The following is a 17,704-nucleotide window of genomic DNA, read 5'->3' as shown; positions in this document are numbered from 1 at the left end:
GACAGAAGCTTGACCCATTTGAACAGGGAAAAAGCCCAGTCCTGTGGGTCTTCTGTGCTCCCACAGCAGCCCAAGTGCTTGATGGTTTTATAGGTGTGTTACAGCAATGTACAAATGCTTGGGAAATGGGGAGAAGGACCAATTTACCATCCTGGGAGCAGCGTATTCCCCAAAAGTGATTTTGGCTCCTAAAGGCCAGAGGGCTGCTTTGTGTGGGGCTGTGTCCAGCATCCTGCAAGACCAGGCTGTCCTTGCTCTCCAAGGGTTTGTGGTCAGCTCTGTGTTTCCTGGGAGCACCCAGGTTCTGTTCCATGGTGGATTGAGGACAGGACAGGCTCTGCTTTCTTGGGAGCACCCAGGTTCTGTTCCATGGTGATTTGAGGACAGGACAGGCTCTCCCATATCAGCACCACGGGATCAGCGTGTGGGCGTTATGGGAGGATCCGCAGCCTTGCTAACACCCTGGCCTGTGTCTCTGTTCCCCAGGCTGGTTCCCCGAGGTGACAGTGGGGTCCCCATCGCCGGCAGAGAGGCCCTGGCCATGTAGAGCCCGCCGGGAGTGGAGATGGCAGCGCAGAGGATCCGGGCGGCCAACTCGGGAGGGCTCCCGCGCTGCAAGTCCGAGGGGACGCTCATCGATCTGGGCGAGGGCTTTCCTGAAACCGCGCTCTGCGACGTCAAAGGTGCGTGGGGAACATCCCCCTCCTCCTTTCAGGCCCATCCTCACCCCTGGGAGGGCTCAGTGACAAAGGTTCCCTCTCCCCAGCACTGGAAACCTGCAGGTTGCGCCTCCAATAATCTTCTTTTTTTTTTTTCACCTTTTGTGTTTTTGTTTTTTTTCCTTGCTGTGTTTTCCTTACCCAGCATAAAAGCCGTGGTCAGATGGGAAGGGAATTACTGCTCCCCTGGCAGTAAGGAAAATCTCTAAGTGGAAGCTGGAGAGCACTGAGGGCCTTGAAAATAAACAGGCACAGACGCAATTGTTTTTGCAGGTGTAGCACCTGAACATCAAACACTTGCTGCAAATTAGATGGGTTTTAATGCAAAGCTAGGAATTGCTCCTCTTCTCCAAGGGGTTTCAGCCCATCCCTGTTAACCCCTGCATGCCCAGCTGGAGGGACATAGGAACAGCCACTTGCCTGTCTGATCTGACACAAAAATGCTCCATCCTGCAGGATGACTGAGTTAACGGCAGCTTCCAGCCTAGCAGGCTGCCAAAATAATTCCAATCTGGAGTTTCTGTGTAGTTTTTCACTGGATGAATGTCCTCACGGCTCTGCCTGCTGGCAGATGAGTTGTTCAGGATGTGTACAAAACTCCTCTGAGTGCTCGATCCCCAGGTTGTGTTCAAAGGCTTCTCTTTGCTCAGCTGTATCTTCCCTTGCCTTGTTAGTTCCATGGGTGAGAAGTGCTGCCAGCCTTCGAGTGGTGACTGCAGGGATGTGCAGACTGAGCTCCCAGCCCTTTGTCTCTGGGATTTTAAGGGCTTCCTGTGTTTTCTAAACTCCCTTTTCCTCCCAGAGAGCTCTCAAGCCTGTTGAAGCAGGTGCTCTCCCAGTTCCCTTGCAGCTCCCTGCTGGTAAAAATCCAGCTTTACTTATTTTATTCAGTCTGTCTAGGAAGACAGCACACATTCAACATTCAGCCATGGATGGAACATTATCTGCAGCTTGGTTTTAGTGCTTTTTTACAGCACATCCTGGAAATGAGAGCAAAGTCAAAAAATAGGGTGGCAGTGTAGGCTCAGTCCAACCTGGATATAAATTGGGATCCCCTGGCAGAAAGCTCTTCCACTGGCACTTCGACAAGGGAGGTTGGACGTGCTGCCAGGACCAGAACAGCCCTGTGAGAGGGAGGTGCTGGGATTCTGTGAGGGTTCAAACAGAGTAACATTTAGAACCACAGAATGGTTTGATTTGAGAGGGATCTGAAAGCAGGGACACCTTCCACAAGCCTAGGCTACTCCAACCCCCATCCAACCTGGCCTGGAACTCTTCCAGGGATTCAGGGGCAGCCACAGCTTCTCTGAGTGCGTTTGGCATGTGCAGGAGAGGGGTTACAGAAGAGCAAGAGGGCTTTTAGCCTGTAGGGAGGGTTATACTGGATTTGGACGTACCTTTCATGGAAGAGAGGGGTGAATGTAGCAGAAATAGTGGAGTTTTCTTGCAAAAATTTTATAGAGAGAAATACCTCCAGGCTTGAGAGGTTGCCCAGGGAATTAATGGACCTGAAAGCATTCGGAAAACACATAGCTGTTGCACTTGGGGACATGGCTTAGTGGTGGACCTGGCAGTGCTGGATTGATTGTTGGACTTGATGGTCTTGGAGGTGTTTTCCAACTTTAATGATTCAGTGATTCCAAGACTACTTTCATCCCTTAAAACAGCCTGGAGGGGTGACCTGGAATAAAGGATTCCGAGTCAGTGGTGACTCTGCTGTGCATCTCTCACAGTGCTGTCTCCTCCTTGCCTCTGCAGTGCCTTCTCCCAGTGCCTTGCTGGTGGAAAACCCCACGTCCTTCGGGAACGCGAAGGAAGTCGTAGCAATCAAGGATTACTGCCCCACAAATTTCACCACCTTGAAGTTCTCCAAGGGGGACCACCTGTACGTGCTGGACACATCGGGAGGGGAGTGGTGGTACGCCCACAACACCACGGAGATGGGCTACATCCCGTCCTCCTACGTGCAGCCCGTGAGCCACCGCAACTCCTCCCTCACGGACAGCGGGGTGATCGACAATCTGCTGGAGAGCCCCGACGAGGGCGTCAAGGAGCTGGACCTGCTCGGGGAATGGACTGATGTGAAGAGAAACTCTGCCAAATCTTTCCACAACAACCCCTTCCTGAACGGAGTGCAGACCAACCCATTCCTGAATGGGAATTTGCAAGCAGCGCCCGGCTCGGACAAAGAGTCCGACTCCAGTGTCGCTGTGGATTTGTTGCTCTTTGACACAGGGGCTCCCACTTCGGCTCTTCCCAGTTTGGCTGCCAACAGCAGCCTGGGGAACCTCTTTGATGAGCTTCCCTCCACGAACAGGCTAGATGTGGACCAGCCCGTGAGAAGGGACAACCCCTTCTTCCGAAGTAAACGCTCCTACAGCTTGTCCGAGCTGTCCGTCCTCCAGGCCAAGTCGGATGCGCCAGCATCGTCGGGTTTCTTCAGCGGTTTGAAGTCTCCCACCCCTGAGCAGTTCCAGAGCAGGGAGGATTTTAGGACAGCGTGGCTGAACCACAGGAAGCTGGCTCGGTCTTGCCATGACTTGGATTTGCTTGGCCAAAATCCTGGCTGGGGCCAGACGCAGCCTGTGGAGACCAACATCGTGTGCAAGCTGGACAGCTCCGGTGGGGCCGTCCAGCTGCCGGACACCAACATCAGCATCCACGTGCCCGAGGGCCACGTGTGCCCCGGGGAGACGCAGCAGATCTCCATGAAGGCCATGCTGGACCCGCCGCTGGAGCTGAACAGCGACAAATGCAGCACCATCAGCCCCGTCCTGCAGATCAAGCTCAGCAACATGGAGGTGAAGACCTTCATCATCCTGGAGATGAAGGTGTCGGCGGAGGTCAAGAGCGACATCATGAGCAAGAGTCTGGTGGGGCTGCAGTGCCTGCGCAGCGACATGAAGGAGGGGCCCTACACACCGATGCAGCTGAGCTATTCCTACGGGGACACGATCCAGGTGCAGCTGGAGAACCTGGAGCCCTGCATGTACGTGGCGGCCGTGGCGCAGGGCCAGAACATCCTCTACCCTTACACCGTGTGGGATTACATCAGCAAGAAGATCACGGTGGGCGTCTACGGCCCCAAGCACATCCACCCTTCTTTCAAGACCGTGGTGGCCATGTTCGGCCACGAGTGCGCGCCCAAGACCCTGCTGGTCAATGAGGTCACCCGGCAGTCCCACAGCCCGGCTCCCGTCGCCCTCCAGCTCTGGGGGAAGCACCAGTTTGCCCTGTCCCGGCCCCAGGACCTCAAGCTCTGCATGTTCTCCAACATGACCAACTACGAGGTGAAGGCCAGTGAGCAAGCCAAGATCGTCCGGGGCTTCCAGATGAAGCTGGGCAAGGTCAGCCGCCTCATCTTCCCCATCGCCTCCCACGATCCCAACGAGCTCTCGGACTTCACGCTGAGGATACAAGTCAAGGATGACCAGGATGCCATTCTGACCCAGTTCTGTGTCCAAACGCCGCAGCCGCCTCCAAAAAGCGCCATCAAACCCACGGGGCAGAGGCGGTTCCTCAAGAAGAACGAGGTGGGGAAGATCATCCTCTCCCCTCTGGCTGCCACCACCAAGTACCCGGTTTTTCAGGACCGGCCGGTGCTGAGCCTCAAGTACGGGAAGCTGCTGAAGACGGTGGTGAGGCAGAGCAAGAACCACTATTTGCTGGAGTACAAGAAGGGAGATGTCATAGCCCTCCTCAGTGAGGAGAAGATCAGGTTGAAAGGCCAGCTGTGGACCAAGGAGTGGTACATTGGCTACTACCAGGGGAAAATCGGCCTTGTGCACACCAAAAATGTGCTGGTGGTCGGGAAGGTCAAGCCCAGCTACTTCTCCGGGCCAGATCTCACCACCAGCCTGCTGCTAGAACAGATCCTGAGGCCCTGCAAGTTCCTGACCTACATCTACGCCTCGGTGAGGACTCTGCTGATGGAGAACCTCAGCAGCTGGCGCTCCTTTGCCGACGCCCTGGGCTACCTGAACTTGCCCCTCACGTTTTTCTGCCGGGCGGAGCTGGACAGCGAGCCGGAGCGGGTGGCCTCTGTACTGGAGAAGCTGAAGGAAGACTGCAACAGCGTGGAGAACAAGGAAAGGAAATCCTTCCAGAAGGAGCTGATGACGGTGAGTCTGAGGCCTGGCGGAGTGGGGCTTCATTCCTGGCTCTGCAGAGGGATCAGGGGAGGTGGCGGTTCCTTAATTCAGTCTTTAGCGAGTAAAGTCCATCTTGAAGGCCTTTTGAAGGCTGCTGGGCACTGCCAGATGGGAGTCTAGCCCTGTGGTTGGTGGGCTCGGGGTTTAGTAAGATCATGGCAATAACAAGGGATGCGCTGAGGAACTTGGGATTCCAGAATCACATAATGGCTGGGGTTGGAAGAAACCTCAAAGCTCATCCAGTCCCGCTCCCTGCCATGGGCGGGGACACCTTCCACTGTCCCCAGTCGCTCCAAGCCCTGTCCATTCTGGCCTGGAACACTTTCAGGGATGGGGAAATTTTTTTTTTTTGAGGGGCTAAACCAAAGGCATGTCAAAACTGGGTGTTCTGTACATTGGAAATGGGAATGAGTGGCTTGCTCCTTGTCCTGAAAGGAATTCGGGAGGAGCGCTGCCTGCTAGTATTTCTAGGATGCTGATAGCAAGTAAATCCCTCACGAAATACCATCTCCACTATCATTCTAGCATTTCACAGGAAGTGAGCCAAAGAAAATACAGGGCAAAATGTCTGGAAGAGATTTGCAGCTCTCTGCTGTTCCCTGCCCTCCCACAGGAGCAGGGTAACCAAGTTAAGGAGAACAGCGTGGTTTAAAATGTCAATTGGATTAAGGAATAGCAGCGACCTTGCTTGGCAAAATGAAATTATGGCAAAAGGGGACTGGAGCTAAATGAAGGAGTGCAGTTCCCACACTCCTTTTAGGGAGATGAGGGAAATTTAAGGATTGAGTAGATGTTAGGAAGAGTGTGGAATCCATTGTTATTCATGAAAATGTTGTCTGGAGAGTTCCTTGTGCCTGGGTACCATTTTGGGGCCTGGGGGGTGACATTTTAGCTTTGACTTTCAGCTTTAAGGTCGTGCCACCAGCACTGCTTCTGTTGCAGGGCTCTCCTGGCCAACAGTGATCCTTTCCTCATGCAGGTTTGGGAAATCCCCTCTCTGCCCTCCCCACCCCCCCCATTTCCCCCAAGGGAGGGTTTGCTCCTGTAATCATCAGGCTCACTGATTGTTGGGATGAAATCTACTGCTCATACTGGATGCTTCCGGGAGCTTTGTGTTGTTTGCTTTACCTGCTTGGTAAACCCGGTAGGTGCTGCTTTTATCTATCCCCATTGTTTTCAGTTATCCCAGTCATTAGGTCATGAAGAATCCTCACTGGGGAGACAAAGGGAAAGATAAGGCTCAGGGAGCTGCAGGAAAACATCCTGCTCCCCTGTGGCTGCCTGGAGAGCCCGAGTCCCAGGGCAGGTTTTATTCTCCTTGTTTCTCTAATCCTGCTCTCTATGAGGCTGAGCCTGTGGATAAAGGATGAGCTCCCTTCTTCATGGAACATGATGCTGCTTCCAAACCCCCGGCTGCCGTCAAATCCTCCTTAGCCTATGGAGAAATTAGATTGAGCCTGTTGAAAGAAGAAAATAATGATGTTTCAGGGGATGGCGATGGAGCAGTAATGGATTTTATTGTGTTTGAATCTGATTTTATGTGTAACAAATGGACTGGCTTTCTGGCAAGAAGAACCAGCTGTGCTAAGCACCAGTGTGGCCATTTCAGCTGAAAGTTGCTTGTCTCCCCCCAAAAGGACTGGGAAGGGAGAAGTAGGAGCAGGTTTATCGGTGTTGAGTACACAAAATGCCAGTGGCAGAGTCGTGCACCAGCAGCCAAGCAAGGAAAAGCCTGGTTGTGATGACTGGTTAATCAGTAATCTGCCTTTAATTACTCTTTTTCTAATCAGGCACTAGCACTGGAGTGTGAAGGTAACTTGGGGGGATGTGGCTCAAGAATTACTCAGCAGAGAGGGAAAGCTCTCCCTCCCTCCTCTCTGCCTGTTGGAAGCAGGCAGCACGTGGATGGTTTGGATAAAAAAGCTGGGCATGGGTTCAAGAAGATTTCATTGCCCCTGGTGCCTGGACCATGGGGTTAGACCTGCCCTGAGACACAGCATTTCTCCCTCTGTGGCTAAACAAGAGACTCTCATTTATCATCCTTCCAGCAGACACTGCTGTTGGGAAAAACACGGGTCTGCTGGGAATGGCCCCTGGCACGGCAGCAGGGAGCTGTGCAGGGGAAACTATGAGCTTGTTCTTCTCCAGGCTACTTGTAAAGGTCACACAGGAGATGAGGTTGGGATATTTTTTTCCCCTCCCATTGTTTTGTTTGCCCTGACTCCCAGTATCCAGGTATCCATGTTCTGCCTGTCTCCTGCCAAGAGTTTCTGCTTGTCCCTGGTGTGTGCAGGTCTCAGAGAGGGGGGCTGGGGCTGTCCTAAAATCCTGCAGGTCAGGGTGTCCATGGCTTTGGGTTGGAAAGGGACCTTAAAGCTCATCTCTGTCCACCCCCTTCCATGTGCAGGGACACCTTCCACTGTCCCAGGTTGCTCCAAGCCCCATCCAACCTGGCCTTGGACGCTTCCAGGGATGTGAAGCCACATCTCTGAGCAACTTGTGCCAGGGCTTCACCATCCTCAGCATGCTGAGATCCATCTGGGCATCATGCCCAAGGGAATTACTCCATGGAGGCAGTGCTTGACTGTATGAGGTGAAAGAAAAAAAAATCCGTATTTAAGGCTGAGAGTGCTTATTTTAAATGTGTGAGATGATTCTGGAGGCGGTGACAGCCAAAAGAGTTGAGTGAAAGAGATGTTTGATGCCTAAACTAGGGTTATTTTGGGGAACACTTGTAAGGAGCCAGCGTTTTTGGGTCAAAACCTGACCTGTGTCCTAGAGAGGATGATGAGCCAGGTGCCTGTGCACAAGCATCCTCTCGCCCTGTGGTGTCTGGTGGTCTCCTTGGGGACTTTATTCCCCACGTTTGAGGAAGTCCCAGTGGGGAACTGTTTTCCTCCACAATGCTGCTTTCCTTCATTAGGAAATGGGATTCTGCATTTCAAAGCTGGGATGTAAATTCAGCCTCCCTTGGATGTCTTTTAAGTTGAGGTGTTTCTGCTTTGAACTGGGATTTGAATATCAAACACCCTCTTTGCTGGTGGAGCCGGTTCCCAGCTGCTCCCAGGGGAATAAATAATAAATATTTCCAAGGGCTCTGGCATGGCACAGCACAGCCCAGGTCACACCTAGGTGATGAGGGATGGAGACACAGTGAGTGGACCCAGCTCTCCTGGGTGGCTTGTCCAGGGCAGGGGAGGAGGAAGGAAAAACTTGTGGCATAATTGCACTGGAGGATTAAGTCTGATGAGCTAATCAGGGTGTCTCGCCTATTTCCAGTAATATTCCCCCTCTGTCTGCCACCTCGGTGCCTGTGATGCCTTGCACCCCATCCCCATGGCTCTGGTGCTGTCCCCATGTCCTGTCACCTCTGTCTGTGGGCACTGCAGATGTTTCAGTGCAGCGCTCCAGAGCGATCCATCTCTCCCAGAGTTAAGGTTTTGAGTGACTTTGCAGTTCTTGATGAGGTGGCCTCCTGGGTGTTCTCCTTGCTGCTGTTTTGTTATTCACCTGGAGCAGCAGAAGGAGCAGGAGAATCCATCTCCTGCAGCAAAGGAGCAGGGAAATCCATCTCCTGCAGCTCCATCCTTCTCAACCCTGCAATTTCCTCGGGCAAGAGGTGAGAGCAGCACCTTCACCCTGCTCTCCTAAATGCCAGGTTGTGCACAGGATTGGGATCCAGCTGCCTGGAAGAGGCAGGTTTGAGGATGTTCAGCCTGCCCCTTCCTTAGGACCCTCCAAATCCCCTGCAGAAAGGGTGCTGGATCCCTCAATATTTGCGTCACCCAATGCCCATATGATTTTTCTCCTGTTCCTTTTAAATCCCAATTTTTTGGACTACTTACTTTCCTCCTTCTGCTCCCCAGCTTTCAGATATTTCACCTGGGAGGGAAATATTTTTTGCACAGAAAGATGATTTTAAGTGCAGAGAGGGTGCTGGATCCATGGGCTGTAGGATAGGAGGTGGTTCTGGTGCAGGTGCTTGAGATCTGAACGCTTCTGGATGTCTCTTTGCAAAAGCGAGCGAGTGCTCTTTTCCATGGATTTTCCTTGCTTGTTTAACCAGGGGGTTTATGGCCTCCCTGGCTCCCACAGGAAGCAGTGTCAGCACTCGGGAGGAGCAGGCACGTGCTGGGCTGCAGCTGTGATTAGAACCTAGCTCAGCTCTGAGCTGGGAGCAGATAAGGGGAAAATCAACTGCATTTGCTTTGCAAATCGATGGAGTGGTTTCAGATGTTCCCATCTTCCCTCCCCCTAACTGTCCTAGTGCAATCACAATCTCCAGTGGGAGGATTTAACCCTTCCTTGTCCCAGAGCCAAATCTGGGTTTGCCCAGACCCCCATGTTGGGAGAGGATGTCAGGACTGAGGTGGATTCTGGCCACCTTTTCCATATGATTTCCGAAAGAACCATCCCCATGCTGCTGTGAAGGGGTGGGTGGGGCCTGTTGGCTTGATTTTCATTTTTAACAGCATCAAACCCCCTCCTGAGGTCCAGGGTGGGATTTTCCCCGAAGTCTGGGGTTGCTGCTGCTGTGGGACTGTTGTGGTCCAGAGACTGTGGGAGCCCTGGGGAGTGGGATGATGATCCTGGCAGTCAGATCCCATCCTCTGAGACTGAACACTGCCATTAAACCCTTCCTTCTCCAGGGCTGCACTGGGGGTTCTGCCCTACTGCAGCTTCATCCCACTCTGAGGGGATTTTAATGTGATTTGACACTTTAAGGCAGGAGCTAAGCCTGCTGCATCCTTTTTTGCCTGGCTAAGTCATTCCTACCTAGAAAACTCAGACTGATGCAGTTGCTCTTTCCACTTCAAAACCATTTGTGGAAAATCTGGGCTTTTAGGACAATGAATGATGCAGGAAGAAGAGGAGGAGAAGAGGAAGAACATCCCATCCTCTGAGCAATGTAGTGTTAGAGTCTTCACCTGGGTGTCACCCCAGTCCACCCCCTCACAGGGCTGATGTCCAGGTCCCATCCCAAAATGTCCTGGTTGTCCCTTGCCAAGGTTCTGATGGATCCTGCAGCTCTGGGATGGAGTCTGGATTAATTCTCTTGATTAAAAGCATCTGTTGTCCTCAGCCCCTGGGATGCTTTAAACTGCTTAAGGTGGGGCCTGGACATCTTGGGAGGGGTTGCCTGGAGAATGAGGCTGCAAACCCCATCCCAGGGCGTTTTGTACAATTAATGGGATTATTCTGTTGCCAAGCTTGGTGCCCTAATTCCCCCAGCTGTCACTACAAAGGAGGCCAGGAGGATTTTTGGGATGCTCCTGGGGGGAGTCCCCGGCCTTGACTTTTTTCCCCCCGTGTCCTGCAGGCGCTGCTGAAGATGGACTGCCAGGGGCTGGTGGTGCGGCTGATCCAGGACTTTGTGCTGCTGACCACAGCCGTGGAGGTGGCCCAGCGCTGGCGGGAGCTGGCCGAGAAGCTGGCCAAGGTGTCCAGGCAGCAGATGGACGCCTACGAGGCGCCGCACCGCGACAAGGCTGGCACGCTGGACAGCGAGGTGAGCACGGGCTGCACTTCTTTCTCCTGGAATTCTTCCAGCTGGAAAAGGCCTCCAGGACTGAGTCAAGTCGAGTTTGGGTCCAGCTGTTGAGCCAGCACTGCCTGACCCACCTGGTTATTGTGTTTTATCTTTTTCTTCTTGCCAGGGTCGGGATTGAATGCATGAGAGACGGGATTTCTTGTTCGGACTTAGGTGTTCATTAATTCTCACCCACCTTACAGTGAGTGCTACAGCACTTCTAGATAACAAGCTAAAACATGGCTGTCTCTATCTCTACAAGGCCTTTTAGGGCTAAATGGTCCAATTAAGAACAAATACCTAAATTATTTTTGCTTTTAACCCAATAACCAATCACCTGTGACCCACTGCGGATTTTTCTATCCAATTACAGAAGTACCACCTAGACCCATGAAGAAGGTGAAGAAGACAGACAAAATCTCCACTCTGAAACCTCTATCTTGCTTTCTATATACTGCTATATTCTAAGACTTTAAATTCCAAGTTTTCCACCATTTGAAAGCACATGCTTCTGTTCAGACTACACAGCCGTGATCTTAATTCTGTCACTCAGTTTTGGAAGCCTTCTCCACAGCCTCAGGCCAAAAGCAGTGTTTTCCTTGGGGGAGTCCATGCCTGTCAGCACAGAAAGTTCAAAACTCCCAGTTTCCAGGGTTCCAACACCTGATTAATGGTTGGGTCCAATGATCTTACAGGTCTTTCCAAGCCAAACAAATAATTCCATGTTTCCCTGGAGATCCCTCCAGAGCCACGCTCTTGGAGGATCATAGGGATCTGAGGCTGTTGTGGGGCTGCTTTTCTGGCAGTGTGCTTGCTGTGGGATGCTGACTGAGCTCTGATCCCCTCCCTGTCCCCTCCTGTCCCCAGGCCATGTGGAAGCCGGCGTATGACTTCCTGCTCACCTGGAGCAGCCAGATGGGGGACAGCTACAGGGACGTCATCCAGGAGCTGCACACGGGGCTGGACAAGATGAAGAACCCCATTACCAAGCGCTGGAAGCACCTCACAGGCACCCTGATCCTCGTAAACTCCTTGGAAATGCTGCGGGCAGCTGCCTTCAGCCCCCAGGACCACGAGGATTTTGCCATCTAGCCCCTGTTTGTCCACTTCTCCTTGGCTGGGAATTCTTTTCCTGTGCTTCTCCCCACGCCCCCCTACCCCCTTCCCTTTCTTAAGCAGTTGACTTTCAAGAGAAGAAGTGGAGGTTGCTCTCCCCTGAGTTTGAAGAGGCCAGAAGTTGCAAGTTCTCCACCAGGACTGTAAAATCAGCAGGAGATAGCCCACTTTGATGGGAATTCATCTGGAAGGGGATGGCTTTTCATCCAGTTAAACTATTTCTTACAAAAAAAACCCCAAAAACTGTCAAGAGGGCAAGGGGTGGGGAGGGATCCTAAAAGAGATCACGTTTTCTAGGCATTTACAAATAAAAGTCTAATTTTTGTAACGAGCAGTAAAAGTTGTGACCATTTTGGGGAGGGATGGGGGGAACTGTGGCTGGATTTAGGTCGCAGAAACTGCTTTGGGAATGATGGGGTTTGAGACAAATATGAGTCCTGCAAATATTTTAAGAGGAAGCACAGTAAATTCCCTTCCCCACTCCCCCCACAGGCAGGTTTGGGGCCACCAGATGTGCCTAAAGCACCATTGGAACTTGGGCTGCCCCTAAATTTGGGATGTGCTCTGCCCAAGCAGTACCTTGCACCTAAAAACCTCATTTAAAAACAATAATTTTCTTTTATTCACAGGTCCTGTGAGCATTTTGGTTGATTTTTGGGTTATTTTCATGTCTCTGCAGATGTGGATTTTCTTGTTTGTGGCCTGTTCCTGTTGGTTTTTTTTTTTTCCCACCTGGATGTGGTGCAGGACACCTCTGAAAGAAGCATCTGGAGGTTTGGGGCTTGCCAGAGACTTCAGGAGATGGGTTGGGGGATGGTGAGAGGGAATCAAACTCCCCAGGTGCTCCTGCTCTGGGGAAGAGGCCAGAAAAAGGGGAGGGAATTGACTTGTTGCTATCCAGATAATCCCTCTACAGGCCAAAAAACACAAAACCAACCAAAAAACAAAAAAACAAACAAAAAAAAAAAAAAAAAGCAAAAAAAAAAAAAAAAAACAAAAAACACCAAAACCAAAAAATACAGAGGGGAAAAAAGAGAATCTTCCTCCTAATTTGAACTCTGAGCTTACTGAGGATGTGGATGTTCCAGGTGCTCTTTGCCATTGATTTCTAATTCTTCAAGGCTCCTCAAATCCTGTTTAACTTGTAAATAATCTTTGCTAAACCTTGTGCCAAAAACCTCAATATTTGTGTCACCCAGTGCCCATATTATTTTTCCTCATGTTCCTTTTAAATCAGAGTTTTTTTAGTGACTTCCTTTCCTCCTCCTGCTGTCCAGCTTTCTGGTATTTCACCTGGGAGGGAAATATTTTTGCACAGAAAGATGATTTTAAGTGCAAGGGCTCCTTTTAGTGCAAAGCTGATACCAGAAGATGTGGAAAGGTTCTTAAAGGATGATTTTTTTGCTTTTAAGGTTAATTAAAAAAAATAACAGAAGAAAAAGAATAGGAAAGGCATCTGGTGGAGGGGCAGCAGGTGAGTGCAGGAGTTTGAACCTCCTGATCTATGAATAATCCCAGGTTTTTTGTTTTTGTTTTTTTTTTACCCTATCTAGCTTTTTCTATCTACCTCAAGTACTCTGAACACCCACCTTGGCTGCCTCAAATGACGTTGCGCCCTCCCCAGACCCTTAGGACCACAGCCAGCACGTTTTGGGGCCTGTGGGGTGAGGCTGCATTATTTTTTCCCCATTTTTGGTCTGAACTCCAGTCCTTCCTCTCATGCTGGGACTGGGAATGTGTCCCCCAGAGATGCCTTCTGAACTGAACCTGCAAGGCCTTCTCCTAAAAATCTGTCTGAGCTTTGCATTGCCACCATTGGTGCAGCAACTGGTTCTTGTTCTTCTTCTTAACTGTCCTTTTTTGAAAGAAAAAGGAGTTTTTGGGAAAAAGAAATTCCAATTAAAGCTGTTACTTTCCAGTGCTCCAGTTAGATGTCATCCGCTGTTGTCTCTTCATCCCAAAGCACAGTGGGATTAATTTAGTGGGGTTTCCACTGTGCCAGCACCCAGAGCCATGGTCCTCAATCTCATTCCTCCCCTCAGCCTTTCCCTCCCACTTTCTCCAGGGGAAAAGTGGCTGGAAAGATCCTCACCTCCCAAAGCGCTGCTTGTGCTCAAGCCCTAGGTAGGCACCTTTGTGAAGTGGGACAAGATGGGGTTGCAGGATTTGTTTTGGCATGGAGGAGTTTTCCTGATTGTTTTCTGGCTGGAGAAAACACCCTTGTGTTCAGCCAAGGCTGTTGTGGCGCTCCCGATCCCAGCGGAGGTCAGATCCCAAGCAAGGGAAGGGAAATATTCCTGTTTTTGCTGGAGCTCTCAGCCCCCTCCTGCCCTGCCCCAGCTCTATGGGGAGGACACAGGTGATGCCCCACCATGGATACCCTGCTCTGGGAAATAGGGACACCAGACAGATGATTTGGGAGTTCCCCCTTGGCTACTTTCCTGCTGCCTGGCTCCCTGGAATATTTCAGCTTCAAGGAAAGAAAGGAGTCAGATTTTTATTCCTCAGGGAACAAAGTGTTTCAGCACAGGTCACCTTGCGAATGCAACCCCACAGCTTTTTGTCCTCTGCTTCAGCCATCACCAGTGAGGGATCATTTTCCGTGGGCTCATCCAGCACCAAAAGGCTGAGGGAGAGGTGTCAGGAGGGGAAGGGAGAGCAAACTCACCCCATGGTTATCAGGGTCTGTGCACAGAGTGTGGTTTGCAGGGAAATCTGGAGCTCTCCAGGCTTTTGTTTCCATCCCTAGAAATTCCTGCTGAAAATCACTGGATTTGCTTCCTTCCCAGCTCTTCACTAAAAGGCTGTTGTGGATTAACAGGAGCTGGTTGTGAGTGCTTCGAGGAGCAGGGCTGCTCCCAAGTCTTGCTCAGGTTTTTCTTTTGCCACCAAACACATCCAAATCCAACCAACCTCCTCTGGGGGCCAGATCCCCATGCCAGGTGGAGGCTGGATGGTTTGTTTTGTGGAAAACCGTGGTAGGAGCACCTTCAGTGAGGATCACAATGGATTCCTTGGAATCCTGCCCTGGCTGCTGGGATTTGCTGGCGAGCACACCTGGCTCAACTATCCTGTTTGGCTTTCCTTGTTTACTGGATCCTTAATTTTTTTCACCTTAATAGCCGGAGGTGACTTAATCAGGCCTGATGCCTCACAAAAAACAAACAAAAAAAAGAGGCTTGAATGGCTGGAAATTAAGAGAGATGATGATGATCATCCCGGGCAATGCAGCCCCCAGCAGCTCCCATTCCAGTTCACAGCATGACCTGCTCACGCCTCCTTTCAAAAGCAACCCCCTTTATTTTAGTTTGGTAACAGGCTTTATCCAAAGCATCCCCTGGGACTCTCCTCTTCACAGCTCAGCAAGTTTAATCCATTGCTGGAGTATAGTGGCTTCTGAGCAACAAATGGCACCTTTGGGCTTTTTAAAAGAAAATTATTATAACGAGGTGGGGAAAGGAGGATGTAATGGTATGTTTTTCCCAAGAGGTTGCTGACTGCTGGATTTGGGGTGGAAGGAATCTGATGGCCAAGTGAAAATGAAGAGGGTTCTGGCTGGGGGGAGCAATGTGTAATTTTTTTACTGTTCCACAGCCTTACTGGGTGTTGGGAAGTGACGCTGGTTGTGGTTTTCCCTTCCTCCCCCTGCCCCTCCCTGAGTCATCCCAGCCCTGAATCACCCTCCTGCCCAGTTGAGATCATCTCCAAGGGGTTGGGATCAACCCAGCCCCCAAGGACAGCCCCCGGGTTATAACTGTGGGCTCCTGTCCTGCTCTGATTCCCCCCAGCCGAGTATTAATTAAAGCTTCCAGCACAAATCGAGTCCCTGGAACTGACCCACAGAGGGCCACCCAGTGAAGCAGGAACCATGTTCCTCCACCCCCCAGATAATCCAGGCTGGTAGCATTCCTGGGAAGAAATCTGTTCCTTTTATTCAGGCTGGTTTTTGAGGACAGGTTCAATAAGCCTGGCAGGAACTGGCTGGGAGGATTTGGGATTTGCTCCATGGCTTGCTTTTATCATCCTAAGCAATCAGATCTGGCACAGGAGACCTTTCACCCTTCCTTAAAAGAAAGGGAATCGATGCTCCCTCCCCGTGGAGGGAGAGTCTGTCCTGCCCTTTGTGTCAGACATTTTGGCAACCTCTTTTCCTCAGGTTTCATCATATAAATAACTCCTAAAAACACCTCTGCAGGTGATAATTAATCCGAGGGCTCTGTGGCTGCTCCAGCTAAAAGTGCCTGGGCTTCCTGGTGCCAGCTCTCTGTCACCCTCAGGCAGTGGCAGGGATGGGATGGGACCTCTCCAGTGCCAAACCCTCTGGAATATTGCAGGGATAACTCTGGGGGATGATTCAGGGGCCAAGGCGTGTTCTGGACCACTTTCCATGTGTGTTCCCAGGGCATTATTCCTGCACTGCTCCCCAGGCTGGACCATCACAGCTGCAATCCCAAAGTCCTTTTTTTTGTGGATACATGTGGGTTTGGGGTGAGTTTGGGTGGTTTCTGGCTGGTGATGCTCCTGGCAGGTTGGTTTCCCTCATCCACACTCCTCAGAGAAGTGGGATGCACTCCACATCTTCTCATGTCATGCTTTCGTGATTTTCCACAGTGGGAAATAAACTCCTGAAAAAGCTGCCCAAACCGGAGTCATGGCTGGGTACCAGCAGCAGTTAAGTATTTGTTTCTTACAAATCCACCCAGAAGGTAGATTATCAAATAAATTAATTAAATAATTAATTGCAGGTCTGAGTTTGAGCACCCAAGTGAGAGTGCCCAGGGCAAGGGACCCATGTGTGGGTAGAGCCCTGCACAGGTAAGGAAGAAGGAGTGTTCCTGTGCCTGTGAATAACCAAGATATTTATTTATAAAGACATATTTCTAGGGCAGAATGGCTTTCAGCTGACAGAGCATAGGTTTAGATGGAATGCTAGGAAGAAATTGTTCCCTCTGAAGATGGTGAGGCTGCCCAGGGAAGCTGTGGCTGCCCCCAGATCCCTGGAAATGTCCAAGGCCAGGTTGGACAGGGCTTGGACACCCTGGTGTATCTCTGTGGGCCAGGGGTCTCCATGGACCCCTACACTGGGGAGGTGGAGGAGCCCGAGATCCACCCGGAGCTCCCACGGCAGTGGGAAAACCTTGCTGTTGCCCTTGAGGCAGAGGCTGAGAAAGCCTGTGGCTGCAGAAAAATGCCAGTAATTCCTGTCATTTCCCGTGGTCTGGCTGGTGGGAAGCAGGGAGAGATGCTGGCTGCATCCTCCCCCCAGAGCCAGGGCTGCTGTGTCCCCCAGGACAACCTATCCCAAAACCAAAAAGTTTCATGGCCATATTTTGCAGCTGGGGTGGGTCTGAGCAGTCCAGAAGAGCTGGGAAGCAGCACTGTTTGTTTTCCAGACTTGCTGGATGTTATAATCCAGGGAAAAATAAGATAAAAACTCAAAAGTTTTAGGTGGGAGAAGAAATCACTAGCTCTAGGGGGGAGCTCTAGCTGAGGTGGGAGGTGTTTATACCCCTGTTCTCCAAGGGCAGTGAGGGTATTTTGGCTGCTGCCTTTTCCCAGAGATTTAGAAGATTTGCTGGAGAAGCTCAGGCTGCAATTCCTGGGGCTCAGGGAAGCTCGGGGTGAGGAGCTATGCTTGGGCCTGCCTCAGTTTCCCCTTTTGGGAAGTGCCCCAGTCTCAGCACTGGTGCTTTAAACTGGGCTGTGGATTTCTCCATCTCCCAGAAAGGGAAACTGGGCTGGAGGCTCTGCCCTGTTTTTTGGCTCTGTATGGCCCCCAGTTAAGGGGCAATAAGAGGGGACATCATCCCCTGATTAACTCTTCCCCTGGGGAGGTTTGGGGAGCCCAAGCTGTGATGATGATCCAACTCCTTCAAGTTTGTCCCAAGTGCTTTGGCTCCTAATTGGCTCTGGAAATCCTCTCCTGGCAGCAGTGTCCATATTCCTGGAACACGAGCTGGGGGCGGAGGGGCGAGGGTAGGTGGATAAACAAGCGACTGTGGAGTTTCAACCCCTCACCTGGGCTGGCTTGGTGGGAAGGGTGGCCTTTTCCCTGCTCCTGCCTGCTGGTGATCTCGGAGTGTCCTCTGCTGGGCGCAGGGGTGGCTTGTCCAGCCCGGGCCCAGCACATTCTTTCTCCAAGGGAAAATACAGAACAGGCTAAAGCAGTGAGGGTGTGAAGAGCAAGG

General features: G+C 51.3%; 1 protein-coding gene across 2 annotated transcripts in view; it reads left to right on the top strand.

The window, feature by feature from the left end:
- Positions 1–11,847, top strand: part of SH3BP4 (SH3 domain binding protein 4) — a 32,652-nt gene extending 20,805 nt beyond the window's left edge. For both annotated transcript variants that reach the window (XM_033064717.2, XM_033064718.2), the window contains 4 exons: positions 487–683; positions 2,478–4,840; positions 10,191–10,379; positions 11,268–11,847. In XM_033064717.2, the coding sequence (XP_032920608.1) occupies positions 566–683; positions 2,478–4,840; positions 10,191–10,379; positions 11,268–11,492 (2,895 nt within the window). In that variant the 5' untranslated portion in view covers positions 487–565 and the 3' untranslated portion in view covers positions 11,493–11,847. The remainder of the gene's footprint in view (positions 1–486; positions 684–2,477; positions 4,841–10,190; positions 10,380–11,267) is intronic.
- The last annotated feature ends 5,857 nt before the right edge of the window (positions 11,848–17,704 follow it).

Source organism: Catharus ustulatus, chromosome 7 (assembly GCF_009819885.2).
Source record: "Catharus ustulatus isolate bCatUst1 chromosome 7, bCatUst1.pri.v2, whole genome shotgun sequence".
NCBI lineage: Eukaryota > Metazoa > Chordata > Aves > Passeriformes > Turdidae > Catharus > Catharus ustulatus.
The sequence above is the reverse complement of the archived record's forward strand: the minus strand, read 5'-3'. Positions and strand labels throughout refer to the sequence as shown.